Source organism: Kluyveromyces lactis (genome assembly GCF_000002515.2).
Source record: "Kluyveromyces lactis strain NRRL Y-1140 chromosome F complete sequence".
NCBI lineage: Eukaryota > Fungi > Ascomycota > Saccharomycetes > Saccharomycetales > Saccharomycetaceae > Kluyveromyces > Kluyveromyces lactis.
In genome coordinates this window covers 323483-340901 of record NC_006042.1, presented here as the reverse complement: position 1 = coordinate 340901, position 17419 = coordinate 323483, and the positions used below count along the sequence as shown (strand labels likewise).

General features: G+C 39.4%; 7 protein-coding genes across 7 annotated transcripts; 3 read left to right on the top strand and 4 right to left on the bottom strand.

Moving 5' to 3' along the window:
• Positions 1 to 396: 396 nt before the first annotated feature.
• On the bottom strand, positions 397 to 3516 carry VAC7 (Vac7p; the record flags this gene model as incomplete). Its single annotated transcript, XM_455242.1, has 1 exon — positions 397 to 3516. The coding sequence occupies one exon, from the start codon at positions 3514 to 3516 to the stop codon at positions 397 to 399; it is 3120 nt and encodes a 1039-aa protein (XP_455242.1).
• A 2696-nt stretch (positions 3517 to 6212) lies between these two features.
• On the top strand, positions 6213 to 7061 carry POR1 (porin POR1; the record flags this gene model as incomplete). The annotated part of the gene is made up of 1 exon (XM_455241.1): positions 6213 to 7061. One exon carries the CDS (start codon positions 6213 to 6215, stop codon positions 7059 to 7061), a length of 849 nt encoding a protein of 282 aa, XP_455241.1.
• A 613-nt stretch (positions 7062 to 7674) lies between these two features.
• On the top strand, positions 7675 to 12072 carry NUP159 (FG-nucleoporin NUP159; the record flags this gene model as incomplete). Its single annotated transcript, XM_455240.1, has 1 exon — positions 7675 to 12072. The coding sequence occupies one exon, from the start codon at positions 7675 to 7677 to the stop codon at positions 12070 to 12072; it is 4398 nt and encodes a 1465-aa protein (XP_455240.1).
• Positions 12073 to 12140: 68 nt separating this feature from the next.
• HIS5 (histidinol-phosphate transaminase) lies at positions 12141 to 13304 on the bottom strand (the record flags this gene model as incomplete). Its single annotated transcript, XM_455239.1, has 1 exon — positions 12141 to 13304. The coding sequence occupies one exon, from the start codon at positions 13302 to 13304 to the stop codon at positions 12141 to 12143; it is 1164 nt and encodes a 387-aa protein (XP_455239.1).
• Positions 13305 to 13670: 366 nt separating this feature from the next.
• Positions 13671 to 14213, bottom strand: OCA2 (Oca2p; the record flags this gene model as incomplete). Its single annotated transcript, XM_455238.1, has 1 exon — positions 13671 to 14213. The coding sequence occupies one exon, from the start codon at positions 14211 to 14213 to the stop codon at positions 13671 to 13673; it is 543 nt and encodes a 180-aa protein (XP_455238.1).
• A 339-nt stretch (positions 14214 to 14552) lies between these two features.
• On the top strand, positions 14553 to 15632 carry KLLA0_F03465g (uncharacterized protein; the record flags this gene model as incomplete). The annotated part of the gene is made up of 1 exon (XM_455237.1): positions 14553 to 15632. The coding sequence occupies one exon, from the start codon at positions 14553 to 14555 to the stop codon at positions 15630 to 15632; it is 1080 nt and encodes a 359-aa protein (XP_455237.1).
• Positions 15633 to 16210: 578 nt separating this feature from the next.
• On the bottom strand, positions 16211 to 16882 carry RHO3 (Rho family GTPase RHO3; the record flags this gene model as incomplete). Its single annotated transcript, XM_455236.1, has 1 exon — positions 16211 to 16882. The coding sequence occupies one exon, from the start codon at positions 16880 to 16882 to the stop codon at positions 16211 to 16213; it is 672 nt and encodes a 223-aa protein (XP_455236.1).
• Between the last annotated feature and the right edge of the window lie 537 nt (positions 16883 to 17419).

The window sequence follows — 17419 nt, the reverse complement described above, 5'->3', positions numbered from 1 at the left end:
TTGACGATAAAAACAGACAAATGAACTTTTAGCTCTGTTTCGGTACCTTGTTTCAAGTTTACTTCTTGTGCTTAGTATTTCAACATTTCTGCTTTTTTTACTTTTTCTTGGGGACACAGGTAGGTCCTAAAAAAAGAAGTAAATAAATAACATTCTTGATGCAGATGTTGCTGGGGTCACTTAAGGCTTATAACTCGGCCATGAAAAATACAGTTTGTGGTACTTTAAGTATATCTTATTGTTATCATTATATATAATTACAAGCAAATTAGTTGCTGTGGCATACTACAAGACATTGTAAAAACTAAGTAAGGCCAAGGTTGAAGTTTTCCGATGAGTTATCTTGGTGTCTGACTTAAACAAGCTTCTGGCAGACTAAAAAATGGCCTTTATATTCTATTGCGCATGGTTATTTCCATGCTTTTTTCTGAAAGGTGAGTTGTCTGGATCTACAGAAATTTGCTGTTGTACTGGGAGTACTTTCTGGTTGTTAAAGAATGGGATACTGTAATACATGTTTCCTCTGACGATCAATTCGAATTCATATTTGATCAATTCTTTCCAACGGTCAATATCATTCTCTAGTTTGTGATTGCCCTTTTCATCTTGGTTATCGTGGCCCATTTTCTTTTTGTTACCATTATCATCGTCGTCATCGTCATTATCCCCGTCTTCATCATCACCATTATTTTTAGGTGCACCAGGATTGAGCAATTTAACACTGGCAACAGAAACATCATAATTTCTGTTGATCAATCTTCCTCTAAATTGTAGTTCACTTTCGAGATTGTATACTGTCCCGAGTAGTATGGTTTGGTATGGAGTTGAATATAACTTGTCTTCATTTGAACTAACGTCAACGTGCTTAGTCTTAGCAAATATATCTAGTTCCACGTCTTTTATACCAATAGTGAAGAGACTTGGATTAAACGCAGTCGCTGTGATATCGAATACTAATTCATCCAACGAAACTAGAACGTTATCCATGGCCAACAATTGGAAATCGTGTAATTCTTTGTTGGTTGCCAGTAGGAATCCAGAAATGAATCCAAGAGTCAATAGGGAGGCCACGATGAAAGAGAAGTAAACGAAATTTTTAAACTTAGACCATGAACCCTTCTTGGTGTAAAAGTTGTGGGGAGAAAAATCACCGTAGAAATCAGATCTTTTCCTGCTCACTCTTTTATTCTTCAAAGGAGTATACTCACTGGCTTGATTGAAATAAGGTAATTGGGACGAACCAAGTCCCTTTCCTTCATTTGATCTCTCTGCATTATTCGGATCTCCGTAGAAAAATCCTTGTGATTCTACATCTTCCGTTCCATCGTCGAGTTCTGAGAACCTCCTTCCAACTCTAGCATTGTTAGGAACTATGCTACCTCCGTTATAGTAAAACATCGACTCAATATCATCACCATCTTCGTCCGCGTACGAATGTTCATCATAATTGGTTTGATTGTGATATGTCAGTCCGTGAATATCACTGATATCCGAATTGGATTGGATATCGTTATTATCCAAATCGATTTCATCATCTCCATATCCACTATGGTTATCATTTGGTTCATATTGAATATGGTTGTCGGAGGAGTACGTTCCACGTTGAGAAGCAGCATTGGATTGGTGCTGTTGGTTGTTCGATTTCTTTTCCGTTGTCCTGGATGGTCTATGCATTTTAATATCAAATTCACCATCATATTGATCTACAAAGTCTTCTAAATTAACATCATCAGGAACTCCGGAATAACGACGTAGTGAGGAACCATTAGGATCAAAGACTTTAGAACTTCTTGTCCTCAAAGCAGATTTTTTGGAATCGCCTGGTTTTGAAGAAGTTCTTCTGTGATTTTGATGCATTACTTTATTCTGAGCCAGAGGAAGCATAGGTTGCGGGAAGTGTTGTTTGGAATTTTTTGGTATACTTGATGTGGTTTTTCCGCTTTTTGGCTGCCCAAAGGCAAAGGTAGATTTTGTAGGAGTCGTTGAAGTAGATGATTTTGTAGCTCCATTTGTGATAACAGACTGAGGTTGCTGTTTTTGCTGCCTGTTTTGTACCTTTTGAAGTGAAGTGATACTGAGACGTTTCTTAGGAGAGGCAGACATTTGAGTTCGATGCGACTTGATAGATTGCATTTCTTGCATAGTGTTTCTATTGATTGATCTCAAAGACGCTACATCATCCTGTTCAGAATTGCTTGACGGAGGTCCTTGAGAATTAGGGATTGCTGCTATACTTGTGTGTCTTGTGTTCTTCAATCTGTTTAGTAGTTTATCGTTCTGTTTCAATTGAGGAGCGCTTAACTTTGCAGGGATACCATAGGACTTAGAATTGTTGTTATTATTTTGTATGGAGTTGATAGTATTATTCGGTGTTGCGGATACGTCGTTTATCGAAGCGTTTTTGACTGAATTTGCCGTCGATTGATAAACAAAGGTTTCTTCCGAGTCAGATATTTCATTTTCGCCGACAGCCGTTGCCAACCGGGCAGCAAAAAAATCGGCCTTTGATGAAGATTCCTTATTGAGTTTTCGCACAGATTCCGAATCTGTGACCGTTGGCAGCGATATTTGCCCATTCGGAGTCAAATTTGCTGATGCTGACTGGACCTGAACAGTGGGATTATTCAAGCCTTGTGTTTGTGATCGCTGGTGTTGCTGTTGCTGTAAAGGAAGAGACACGCCTGATGATGGCAGTACTGCGCTACTTCCGCCGTTCATATCACCTGCTCCCAAAGAAATCTGAGATGCCAGCTGTTGAGGCGGCGGAGAGTTTGATGTCCGTATTCCTTGTCTCCGCTCCCATTCCTTAGTTTTCGAGTCCTGTGAAGTGGTCAACTGCGAATCCGAATCAATCCTACCATCAGATGACTCCTCTTGATACGATGAAAGTTTACTCAATTGGGGCTTAGTTTTCTGCTTTGACATTGCTGTAGTAAACGAGGGCAGATCATGAGATGAGTTTTTTGACACAAGAGATAGGTCCAACATCTGATCAGAATTCGTAAGAGGTGGTAACGAAAAGTCCCTGGCCCCGTCCACAGCACAGTCGATGAGTAAACTGCTTTTCTTATTCCTTAACCCTGTCGATGACAACGCATGAGTGGATAATGGATTGGTGTGTTGGTGCGATAACGGCGTTCCCTCTTTTTCCTGATGGCTAGTGATACTTTGATGTGTTGAATCTTGCAGCTGTAGTGATGCTATTCTATTCTGACTTTGATGTGGTTTCAGAGTTGCGCTCATATCATCATGGAGATCGTGAAGATCGTGTGTATCTATTCTATCGTGACCTTCCTTTCTCGTTGGAGAGCCAGGCATGGTATCCCTTTTCGTATTATTAAGTAGTTTCTTTTGCGTTAACGTCGAATTCTCAGTATCTGTGCCGATGCCATTCTTATCAAATTGTTGTGAAGGTTGTTGTGATACTGGAAGTATGTTCTGTTTCTCCGTTTGAACCAGTTCCGTTTCCACTATCATCTTATTACCGTCATCTTCTGACCCCAAACCTGCAACCATGGTATCAAAATCAGACTAACACGAGGAACAAGGTTATGTGATAATTATTAGATACTCAACTAAATGACGGACAAAAATTATTGTCAAAACTGGATATAGCACTAGAACTGCAGTCTGTTACTATCTGTTTTCTCTGAATTCGGTCACCTGCTAATAATTCTTGGTGTCATACACTTTTAATTCTAATGGATAAGTATCTTATATATGTTGAAATATTAAGTTGTTAGGCTATTGAAGAAAGTTGTGGTAACTATTACCAGAAACAAAAACTAAAAGAGAATTTCGGGTTTCCATCTTTTTTTGTAAGCAATGATCTTTGAAGCAAAATAGTTGGGATCTGGGGAATAAGTCTGTAGTGCCGATCTGATTGCCTAGTTGGGATAGAAATATGCGAAATAAAAGAGTATTATTATTCCCAAGATGTCCTCTTTCTCTCCCGTGAATGGCAGCAGTTAGAAGGACTTGCTCTTGTCATTTTGGGAGATTTGACTAAAAGAAGATACAGAGTCCGAATGGTCACGTGATTGCAGCTCCAATTGAGATTGGACAACTTTTAGGTTCCTGTATAAATATATATATATATATTGTTGACCAGCGAATTGTCGACCTAACTGGCTAGAGCCTATAGTATAAGTAAGATGTGCGCTAGTAGCTTTTTTAAGTAGAGATGATATTCTTAGATTTTTTTAGCAGGGAGAGCGACAGAATATCGTTAAACCTTTATTTATTTAGGTCGAAACACTAATGGTTATGTCTTGCAGCATATGCTATGAATTTCATACTACACAGCATAAATATATTTTCACAAGAATAAACCATTATCTCTAGTTGGTATTTTTGTGGCAATTGTTGTTGTCTACCGTTTCAAGTTTTTTTGGAATACAACAGACGTTGCCCCAGCTAAACTCCATGAGAGCTCCAAGGAAGTACTTCAAAACAAAGATTATCTTGGACATTATTCTAAGACTGAAAGAATACTTTAAGACTGATTAACCCCTGTTGTATTTTTGAACTCCGATAGTGAGGTGTGAAATATCCTTTCGAACTTCGAATGAATTAATTCAGCATTTCTTTCGAAAACTTTGATTGATTCCAACAGGTCAAAAGTAATTCCTCATCCACAACACTATCTTCCGTAACCTCAGTATTGTCAAGAAAACTTGAGCTGGTCCACAATGTAATGTATCTTTGCTTTATATTTCTCTACATGGTACATATTCCTGAGACTCAAACGACAAGTTCTGAACTGAAAAATACACTACGTATTTTTCAATCATGCAAGAATACCGTTCAGAGGATTAGAGGGCAACAGGGAGATGTTTAGGTTTTCATCATGACTTCGGAAAACAAACACAGATGCAGTCGTCAACTGTCAAAAAGCGAATGTGAACTGTCACTGGTGTGATGCTATTCGCCATTATATTTCAAAAGACAATACTACCACATCATTTTCAGTTTCAAGGTATATCTAACTATTTTCTACTACTAGGAAACTGCATTTTCATATTGTTAACTCAAAGTGGAATTTCGTTTTATAAAGCCTAATTATTGTTCTCGAAGTTTAGTTTTCATGATAACTTTTCGTTTTTCCGGTATATGAGACAAAGGACCGATTTCTCGGATATTCACGTGACTGTTTAACAAGAAAATCTACACACCAAGTGGAGAATCTTGCCTCCGCCATGTGAAAACCAAACTAGAAAGAGGAGAGATGCACACATACACAATTCTGTTGGAAGAAAAAAAAAATTGTTGCGTACATAGCGATATATTCACGTGACTCTAAATGCGAACGTCATCACCCCGGTCCCACTGCGTGTCTCTTCGAGTCAGCACTAATAAAAGTCGGAAATCAAAATGCAAGAAAGGATTCCAGATATATCCGGCGCAAATGAGTCGCCTCCAATTGTCAATCATTACGTGGTCTCTTTTTTAATTAATTTTCTTTCGGTTTTTGTGTAGAGCTCTCAAGAGTGCCGGAGTGATAGATTAAGACAAACTGAAATAGGGAAGACTACAAAGCACATGGGGTGTAGACCCAAACTATCAATAATTGCAACATGATAGTCCAATTAACGTGTTCTATACACTTCCATCAATAACCTGTATATAGCCATTTTTATTTAGCCTCAAATGATTGATATCTGTATGCAGTATGTACAATCTACAAGATATATGCTCGAGAGCAAGTGCGTAAAGAATCTCAAAGTGAGTTAGTCCGACATCCGCTCTTAAAACGACACCTCAGGCAAAAAACTGAGCTACTCTCCAGTTGCGTATAGCAGTCCCCGCTACCCCACTATAGACGTGCGTTCCCACTGTATTAAATCTCTCGTCCCCTATAATTTTCACTTGGGAAGCCTTGTGCTTTCCAATGTTTACATTTTCTGGCTACACGGTATTTTTGTTGAAAACTGTGAAAAATCGAGAAAAGTTCACATTGTCATTATTTGTATTTATAAAATCGATATTATATATAAATGAAAGAGATCGAGATATTTTTTTTTGGGAAATTTGCGAAAAATCTTGGATGCACACCGAATTAAAATGGTGTCTGTCTCTTGCTTTTGTGTTATGTAGTAGTTCCTTCTTGGTTTTAGCGGTTGACTGAACTCTAATTGATTCACATTTAGATCAATCGCACTTCCGAAAGCTTGCTTCCGCCCTCTAACAAAAAATAACTTCAAAGATTTACAATGGCTCCTCCATTCTTTTCTGATATTTCCAAGGACATCAATGGGTTGTTGAACAAGGAATTCTTCCACGCTACCCCAGCTTCTGTTGACGTTAAGACCACTGCTCCAAACGGTGTTGCTTTCACTGTTAAGGGTAAAACTTCTCCAAAAGATGGCTCAATTGCTGCTAACGTTGAAGTTAAGGCCTCTGACAAGTCTACTGGTTTGACTTTCACCCAAGGTTGGAACAACGCCAACACTTTGGACACCAAGATCGAATTGGCTGAATTGACTCCAGGCTTGAAGACTGAATTGATCACTTCTGGTGTTCCAGGTGTCTCTAAGGCTGCTAAGTTGAACGTTAACTTTGTTCAACCTTTGTTTGCTGCTAGAGGTTTCTTCGATTTGTTGAAGGGTCCATCCTTCGTCGGTGACTTGACCTTGGCTCACGAAGGTTTCGTTGGTGGTGCTGAAGTTGGTTATGACATCTCTGCTGGTGCCGTCTCCCGTTACGCTTTGGCTTTGGGTTACAACGCTTCTGGTGCTTATTCCGTTGGTTTGTCCGTCAACAACGCTCAATTGATCACCGCTTCCTTCTTCCAAAAGGTTTCCCCAATCTTGCAAGTCGGTGCTAAGGCTGCTTTGAACCCTCAAGCTGGCTCTAATGTCAACATTGAATTCGCTTCCAAGTACGCTTTGGACGCCGTTTCTCAAGTTAAGGCTAAGGTTGCTGACTCCGGTATCGTCGCCTTGTCCTACCAACAAATATTGAGACCAGGTGTCACTCTAGGTATTGGTGCTTCTTTCGACGCTTTGAAGTTGGCTGAACCAGTCCACAAGTTGGGTTGGTCTCTATCGTTCGCTGCTTAAATGCATACTTAGTAATTTTACACAAGTGTTAAAAAGAAGTGTTACTTTTTTCTAAGTTTATGTTATTTTGCTTTGTCCAATGGATCACCAGCCTAGGTTATCAATTTTGAAATGATTCACATTCAACTAAAGTATCATTCTTCTTGGCGTTCCATTTGATACCGATATATATATATATTGCCTTTCATTTTGTTCGCTTTTTTTTCAGAACAACAATATCCGCTTTGTTTTCATTACAGATATGGCCTCAATTACAATGTTAACGCCTACTTCTTTCGAAGATACTTACCTAACTAAATACGTATTCTTTAATGACCATCTAAAAAATTTTATATCTCAAAACATTCATGTCATAGTAAAGACAATAAAACATGAACACTAACCTCATACTGATTTCCGGATCACGTGATTGATAATTTCCTTCTTTTTGGAACTTTGTTTACTTCAAAGCTATCATCAAAAAGCTTCAAACCTGTACAAGCACTGAACATTGCAACTGATGCCCATTGAAATTCAAGGTTTACAAATTAATAAGCAGCTGAGGTTTATATTAATACACTAACGGATTGAAACTACTACTGTCGGCACAGATAAAAGAACACATACAGAATCAATGACGTCCTCTGTGGTTGATGCGTTGAATGTTGAAACTACTGAGAGCTTGGGATTCAAGTTTTTATTCTCTAAACAAATTGTTCCAGGCTTCAATGAGGATTTGCCATTCTCAAAACTGGCTAATGCTTCCATACATCCGTTGAAAAAATTACTAGCTGTTGCTTCTTCCAAGACTGTGTCTGTATATGATCTGCAATCTGTCCGTGATGAGTCCTTCATCACTCTAAATACGAAAGAGTTCACGGCGAAAGTAGTGGGCGTTTTTTTTGTGGCAGAGAGTTTGGCTACGGTCCTAGAAGATGGTTCAGTATGGGTTACCGAATTGGACCAATTCGCCTGGGAACAATACTGGGACGGTAATGGTGTCAATGAAGTCATTTGTTCTGTAATTTTCCAAGGGAATGTACTTCTTGCGAGTAACGCTAATGTCGTGTTTAAAATATCCTTATCGCAAAAGCATTCTTCCGAACAGTTACATTCAATCACAGGTTGCATCGCAATTGACACTTTGAAACATCAACTTTATGTTTTACACAAAAATGGTTCTATAGCTGTACTGGATGAACAGTTTAACGTCACATCCTCTATTGAAAAGCCATCTCTCGATGAACCTAACGAACCGTTGTCCATAAACGCTTTGTCAGAAAGCAGTTTACTCGTATCGTACGGCGAACCGGTCGATGCCTCGGAAGAAGATATCATGTACGATTTAACCGTATATTTTGTCAATGTCAATACTAAATCTTTTACTCCTTCCATGGATATCGCGCCTCCCTATTCAACAGTCAAAAGAAATCCTTCATACTACTCTCAAACATTGTATCAACTCGCTCAGCAGCTACCACATCTATTCGTTATAGGATCATCGTGTGCATCAGAGCTATCGATTGCCACACCGAACGTGATGTATAAACCGGACCAAGATGCTGCTTGTGCAATTCTTCCAATCAACCCTGAAACAGATAATGATACACAACCCATTGGGATGGCCCTAGATGTATTTTCCAGTGGTACTGTGTATGAGCCTTGTTCCGGAGTAGAGGCTGCTGACAATCTACCGATATTATATGTCCTCACCAATCTTGGGGAACTATTTTGTTGGGCTTTATTCCATCACTCTGCTTTACAAAACTCGAGTTTCACGCTAGAACCAACCAAAACTCAGTATGTACAGTCTTTCGAAATCTTATCTCATAAAATAGAAAGTGGTTCTTCTTCAATGGAAAAGGAAAAAGTTACTTTAATTTCTCCCCAAGACACTAAGAACACAATAACTGAAGTAAGAAAGGTTCCTGAACAATCGTCATTTTTTGAAACTACAAATTCCTTCGCTAAAGGTTTTTCGTTCACTCCGAAGAACATGACGGATAGTACAAATGCTGAGTCTGAGGGCTCTCAAAATCCTTTGCTGTCATCTGGTTCATCTCCTGCATTTGGAAAACCTGCCTTTGGCCAAGCAACATTTGGCCAAGTAACATCTAGCCAAGCAACACCTGGCCAATCAGCATTCGGTCAACCAGCATTCGGTCTACCAACTTTCGGCAAACCTGTATCTAGTCAACCAACGTCTGGACAATCAGCATTCGGTCAACCAGCATTCGGGGAGCCAGCGTTTGGGAAACCGGCATCTAGTCAACCAACATCTGGACAATCAGCAGTCGGTCAACCAGCATTCGGTCAACCAGCATTCGGGGAGCCAGCGTTTGGGAAACCGGCATCTAGTCAACCAACATCTGGACAATCAGCATTCGGCCAAGCAGCATTCGGTCCACCAACTTTCGGTAAACCTGCATCTAGTCAACCAACGTCTGGACAACCAGCATTCGGACAACCAGCATTCGGCCAACCTGTATCTGACCAATCGGCGCCCAGTAAACCAGCGTTTGGCAAACCAACATTTGGAAGTACATCATTTGGTACCCAATCTCAAACTAATACCACTTCACCCTTGTCCGAAGAGGCAGAGACGTCATCTGTCTTTGGAACGCCAAGTTTTGGCTCCACATCTTTCGGAATACAAGGAGCTAATGTTACCTCTCCATTCGGAACCAACACAAAAATTTCATCAGAGTCGTCTTTTGGAAAATCGCTCTTTGGAACTTCTCAGTTTGGCAGCGACAGCGCTGTTACCAACCCTGCACCGAATTCATTCGCTACATCTGCGAAATTGTCTTCACCATTTTCTGCCTTTGCTACAGACCAAAAGACCATAAATCCATTCGAAACTCAGACTTCTGATCCATTCGGCCACTTGAATTCTAAAAAAGAAGACACTAAGTCGTTCAACTTTACTGGTTTCGGTGAATCTATATCAGAAGCTAACCACAGTTTGCCATCCGTCACTCAAGATTCTTTGAATTCGAAAGAAGTCAGCGATTCGACGATCGAAAACGATCAATCTGAAGTGCCTAGTCCAGCTAATGATTCGAGCATTTCAGAAGATCAAGACGATATCGAATCTAACATTGTATCCTCTACCGATGAAAGTGATTCCTTATACGGAGAGGACAGGGAAATATATGATAATGATAGATCTGATATACACATCGAAGCCTCTTCAAAACCTTCTTCAACTGTTTTGAACTCAAACAGTGACATAGAAGAGGATGAAGCTGAGCAAAGCAACGAAGAACAAGCAAAAGTGGAGACCAAAGATGGGCAAGAAGAAGAAGAAGAAGAAGAAGAAGAAGAAGAAGAAGAAGAAGAAGAAGAAGAAGAAGAAGAAGAAGAAGAAGAAGAAGGAGAAGAAGAAGAAGAAAAGGAGGAGGGAGAGGAAGAGGAGAAGGAGCAGCAAGCGCAAGATGAAGAACAAGTGAAAGATGATACTAAAGATGTATCAAAGGAGAAAAAGCAAGAAGAAGACAAAGGAAATGATAAGCAGGTCAAAGGTGATCTGCTCACTGAAGGATCTTTCCCATCGGCGGAGAGCACAACCCCTGTTGCTGCGTCTTACGTTACTGAGGAAGATGACACCAGATCGTCTGTTGCTTCTTTTACCGATAGGATAAAGAAAGCGGCTAACCTCTCAACGGAGAATATTGCCAATCCATTCATGAAATCCACAGCAGTTGAAAACAAAGATTCCTCACCTTTTTCGGGCTTCACAAATTCCTTATCCAAAGATACAGGAAAGGCTCCCGCATTTTCCTTTGCCAATCTCAAGAAGGATGGTTCTGAAATTACCTCACCACTGTCTAATGTCAATTCTATTAGCAACGAAAGTGTTATGAGAGAGCCAGAACCAGAATTAAAACAGAAAACTGGTGATGAGCCGGACCCCGAAGTGGCAACTCCCTCTACTAACCTCGCAAGTTCAGAACAGAAAAAGGAAGCACTTTCAAAGGATCAAGAAATTGTACCATCTTCAACTGTCAGTCCAGAATCTGGTAGCGTCTCTTCTTCACCAGTTGTGGTAGATTATCCTCCAGTCAAAATGAGTAAATCATCCGGTACTACTACAAAAGAATATGTTTCACAGCATGTGCAAGCGAGTGTACCTGTAGGAAGCGCTTCCACTCAAAGTCTTACTAAAGAAAGTGCAGACTTTACTTTACAAGCCTTTGAAAATGATGAGCAATATATAGCTGAAAGGTATCTTCCTGAAATGCCTAGTGCTTTCTATTCCACTGCTGAACTTAAAGAATTCAGTACAATATCTTCCGATGAAGTTGTACAGGCCGTTGAAAAAACAAATGCTCAAGTTTTAGCAAACATTCAAGTGTTACGCTCAAATATCGACAACATTGGGAAGTTTATAGGTGACCATTCCCAAAATTTATTCAAACGTACTGAGAAAACTGTCCCAATTGTCTCCTCCTGGAGACTTGGTGAGGCGGCCACTCTTTTGGATATCCTTACTTCCAAGGCTAAACAAAGCTACGAATTGAAACAGTCTTACCAAAGGTTAGCAGATAGTTCTTCTGCGGTAACTAATTTCGACATGCTAATCACGACACTAAAACGCCAATATGACATTCTTGAACTCTCCAACAGGACATCTAATCATTCCAACAGGAAACTTTCTTGGAGTCAGCATCATATCTCAACTATGGTAAAGAGGAAACTTGAAGAAGTCTCCTCGAAACTGGATGAAATTAGAGAATCCATTCAAGTACTAAAGCTTTACAATCTTACAAATACCAAGGAAGCACTGCATGCTGTGCAGCAATTGTCATTAAACGGAGGCATTGGCAGAGAAAACTTGTTAACAGAGATTCAGTCGTTAAGAGAAGAAATTTCTGTGTTAAAATTGTCGGCAGAAAAACCAAACCAACTAGAACCTGAGAATCTATTAATTAACACAGCTTCTACATCGTTGCCCCTTCTCGAAACTACTTTGGAGTTATATACAAGGGCTCAATTAGGAGATTTTTTCTCATCTAAACTGTCTACGTAATGTGTAGAACGAAATGGTCCAGTTGAATACGCTAAATAATTGCTTGCATCCACCTTTTCAAACCTTAATTAAGCCATTATTAAAGCAAGATGTTTCCTGAACTCTTTAATTAGAACATCATTTTCTTGCTTAGTACCAATGGTGATTCTTAAACCACCTGCGCAGCCAGGCTCATTACCTCTATATCTTGTTATAACAGCTGATTCAACGGCAAGCCTTTCATATAGCTTCTTAGTCAAAGCGTTGTCTCCATTGTTGATGTTTAATAAGATGAAATTAGCGTCTAGGCCACCCAATTGGGAAACATATGGAGAAGAAGTCAACTCCTTCAACACTCTCAATTTTTCCTTTTTAACTGTGGCAGCATTCTCTTCCATCAATTTCAAGTTTTTTGGTTGTACTGCTTTCAAAGCAACTTCTGCAGTCGAGCAAGAAATATTATAAGGAGCCTTCATCGAATTCAAGACTCTTGACATAGCTTTAGATGTATACGTAACTCCTAGTCTGATTCCAGCTAGGCCAAATGACTTAGAAAGAGTTTGTAAAACAGCAATATTTTCGTACTTTGTTGCTAGCGGTGCCAAGGACCCCTTATCAGAACCCTCAACAAAATCGATGTATGCTTCATCTACAACAACAAGACCCGTTTGCCATTGTGATAGAATCTTTTCAATACGATTAACATCGATAAAGGTACCAGTTGGATTACCTGGTGAAGTAATGAACACCAACTTGATTGAGGGATCGTTTTGCAAAGTTTCTAAGATCTTTTCCTCATCGATTTGGAATTTGTCTTCTTCAGATAACAATAATGGTACCGTAACGTATTCAACATCGTTAACCTGAGAACAGATGGTATACATTCCATACGTAGCAGGTGCAATTAAGATTTTTTCCTTTGCTGGCACACAGCACGCTCTAATAAGGGCATCGATGCTTTCATCAGATCCAACTCCAAGACATAGGTTGTCAGCATCCAAAGGCTTCAAGTTCTGGTCTTTGAAAATAGAGGTTTTGTTACGGTAATCAGAAAGGAGTTTCTTAAACTCCAATTGATGCGGATCTGGGTAACGATGCAACAGAGAGTCAACATTGTATTCCTGAATGGTAGGTCCGTATGGGTTCTCATTGGCATCTAACAAGATACCTTCTTGGAAATCATCACGAGCGCAGCGATATGGCTCCAAGTTCAGAATCTTTGGCCTCACAACTTTAGCTATATCAAAAGTCATCTCGTGTAACAAAACCTGAACACTCTTAGCGCTGTACCTGAGTATGTAGTGGCTGCAGGAGGTACATTTCTCCCATCAATTGACAACTTTAATCTGTGAGTTGTACGTCTAAAACGTTCTCGTATTTTTTCACTTTTTATGAATGTTCATTTTCCCTGTAGAGTCTGGATGAGCTGTAAATCTGACTTTGAGAAGATGGGATGAGATGACTCATGAAGAAATAAACAACAATATTTGACTATGCAGCATGAGAGCTGCGATGGATTGAAGTACCAAAACAGTCAGAATCTATATTTGTAGAAGTATACTATTGAAAATCAAACAAACAAGTGTTATATAGGAATAGCTGAGCATGCAATTTCCGTATCATACGGCCAGCTTTTCATGGGTTTCGTTAGGATGATTCTTGAAATTGACGAAATCAGGCAATCTGTCCAGGGGTACGTTAATCGAAGTGTTGAACATTGTGATATATTCTAGGTCAATATCACCCTTTTGCCCTCCAGTGAATAAGTCATATTCTTGATATATGCCTGTCATGGACCACCCGAGTAATAATTTCCTAATTATCCCGACTACAACACCAACACGATGTTTGCCCTTGTTTGAATGCACAAGAATCGGATAGTTATTTACGTCTAACACCAGTTTAAGTACAGTTTCCATTTCCTTTTGTATTTCTGGGTCTTTCGTAGACTTCATCGGTATATGGTGGAATTTGATGGATTCTTCTTCCAAAAACGCTTTGTATTCGGGCAAAATATCTTTGTCACCGACGTATATCACTGTTTTTAAATGCAATTGATGCTTTATGAACGAATAGTTCAAGGGCATCGGATACCCCGACCTGTATAGGTCAACATCCGTACCCACGACCGGTGCAAAACTTAGTGGAGGAATGTACTTCATAGGGACAAATAGGTGAACAAACAGTTGGAAACCCTTTCAGTTGAAAAATGATTGGATACAGGAATACAGAGATATCGGATGTTATCCTCTACTACACAGTAATGACATTCTGTTAGACTGTCTCTAATTGAATCGGTTTTCCTTTCTTACTTGGTGTTTGATATTATTTATAGATTTACTTCATTATCAGAAAAGTAAGAGATTCTTCACAAAAGTGGAAATGTAATTGGAAACAAAGAACAAACTGACAAACTGAAATCAATCCTGATCTCAGGGGTTAACGCGTCGAATTCTTGGCAGTAGCAACGGTACCAAGCAGTGGATACTAAATTAGTGAAGATGGACTTGGAATATTACGAGGCTAGCGCGGTCGTTTTGGAAGAAAGAGCACTACCAGCTCTGACCACAAGTACCGAAGAAACGACAGCTAAGCAGACTTCTACCAATACAGACGATGATAAAACAACTAGTACCAGCACTTCAACTAGTACCGGGACTTCAAGTAAAAATACCAAGCTGCCCAGTCTGACGACTAAGACCACCGATGGAAGTACATTGACCACAAGTACCGGAACTAGTTCTACTGAAACAGCATCTTATACAACCCCGGTGATGGAACTTCCATCAGCTAAGGGAAACCCTAACATATGGTCATCAAATAAACCAACGGGAACTGTATTTATTGCTGTCGGTAGTGCTGCAGGGTTCATATTTTTAGCTTTGTTAGTATGGTTCATTATCAACACATGGATGTCCTACTCTCAAGCGAAACAGCTAAAGAAATTTAACAATATGGAAAAGCAGTTCCAAAATCCTTTCATAGACGATATAGATTTCAGTTCAGGTGGTGGCTACTATAAAGCTGATGAGGATATTAGCACATACAAAGACACTCCAGTGCCTACGAAAAATGGCGGAAACAATTCGTTTACTCCGTATAAGAGGGCATCTCATAGCATGATTCGACTGTTAGGTGGATCCACCGACGATGGTTTCGGAGGAGGAACACCATCATCTATCGGTAATACCAATCTGGGATCTATGAATCCACTGGAAAGAGTAGATGCTATTGATGCAGCCAATACAGGTGTGAGGAAATCTTTATACATCTCACCAACGATGGAAGTTATGAACCAACAACGGAGATCGACACTGTTCAATAACTTGAACCAATCAGCAGTCTCTATCGATACACCAGAGATGATGGAACCAACACGCACAGTATCTCCGGAAAGAAGAACATATAAGCATGAAAAGAGTAAATCCAGTTTGAGCAAATTGGTGGATTCAACAATTGATTTAACAGCTTCCACTACTCTCGATAACCAAAAAAGACAGGGCAGAAGTAAAGGGCACAATAAATCATCTTCTATTACTCCTTCAGTGTATTTGGATAACATGTTAGAAGACAATTCGTAGACCAATATTATTTTACAAATTGAGGGCCATGAAACAATGACTACCTTTCGAATGTTGTTTTTAGTTCAGTACGTAAAACATTAAATTAAAATAGATATAGACAATGTACCTCTTTAAGTTTCAATACCTAGAAATATCACATCAACTGATAGAAGCAAGCATTTATAACAAAAGCTTATAATAAGATATCAACAGATTTCCTCGTGGAGGAAAAGACTACATATATATATACATATGTATCATGATCATCAAAATTTGAAGATGATGAATCGTCTCACATGTCAATGCGATGAACTGCAATTAGTGGTGTGAATCTAGAAGAACAGATGGACAATACACTGACTAGCCCTCTTTTAAGGTTTGAAGCAATTGACAAGAATTAAAATCGGCTTAAAGGTGGAATATCAATATCAATAGTTACATCGCCAATTTTGAAATGAAGAAGAAGCGAAAACATTAGCTATATTCATGTTAGTCTTTCCCCTCATTTTTCTCCCGAAGTAAACCGTTACTGCATTATTATCCTGGTATTCTATTCCGTCTTAACGTAAGTAAGTGTAGTTTGTTATTTTATAAGATCACATAATAATACAACTGCTTCCTTTATCCTGAGGGATGGTATCATTCGCCCCCTTTGGAGTTGCAGTCAATGCACAACGAGCAGCTTCGGTGAATGCCTCGTTGACACCTCTATTCATTTTGGCGCTGCATTCCAAGTAGCGCAATGCACCGATTTTCTTCGCCATATCCAAACCTTCTTCGTAACTAATCAATCCATTATCCTTAGCGTTACTATTCCTGTTCTGAATAGAGCCTGGGGTAATGGCAGCAGATTCGTTCCCGAACTCTTCCAAATTTCTTAAATCACATTTTAACGCTACAAGTACTAATTTCACACCTTCACAATGATCTGCGATTTCGCCAACCCATTTATTTTGAACGTTCTCTAGCGAGTCCCTTGAATCTACCGAAAAACACAACATAATAGTATGTGTGTCACTGTATGATAACGATCGCAACCTGTCGAATTCTTCCTGTCCTGCCGTATCCCACAAGCTTAAAGATATGTGCTGATTATCCACAAATATATCGTGAATGTAATTCTCAAAGATGGTAGGTTCGTACACCTTAGGGAAATATCCCCTGGTGAAAACATTTAAAAGAGAAGTCTTACCACAAGCACCATCTCCTAATATGACTATTTTACGCTCAATTGGCTGCTTGCTTGAAGAACCACCACAGAGAGGCATCTTGTTTTTGGAAATCCTTATCCAAAAATTAACAACGATATAAAACCAGAAAAAAGAAAATTTCTTGGAACTTCCGCTCTTTGAACCGATCAGCACCACAATCCCTCAAGCACCTGAATTGAACCTCGGTTATCTACTAGAAAGTTGACTCGCTCACTAACTGTACTGCCGGTATCCTGCTTACTATTCGCGGCAACTATGTGTATTCTCTATGTGTTGCGGGAAGCGTTCAGGTTTTGGATTTCAAATTGAAATGAATTCCTGTTTTCTCATCTGATTATGAAACTTTAACACCGAGAAGAGGAATGTAATATGTGCTGTACGGGTGTTGAAATGGAGAATAAATACTTATTGATGTGAAAGAATTGGGATACATTGGATTAACGGAAGGCCAAACAAGATCTATGGTGAATCAACTATTGCTGACACTACCTGGATTAGAGCAGAGATTTCGAATGGTGTTAATGGGACCCAATTTTTATTTCGTAGTGTATATTAGATAGCTGTTTAGTCCGGGTAATAACCTTCATTCAACAT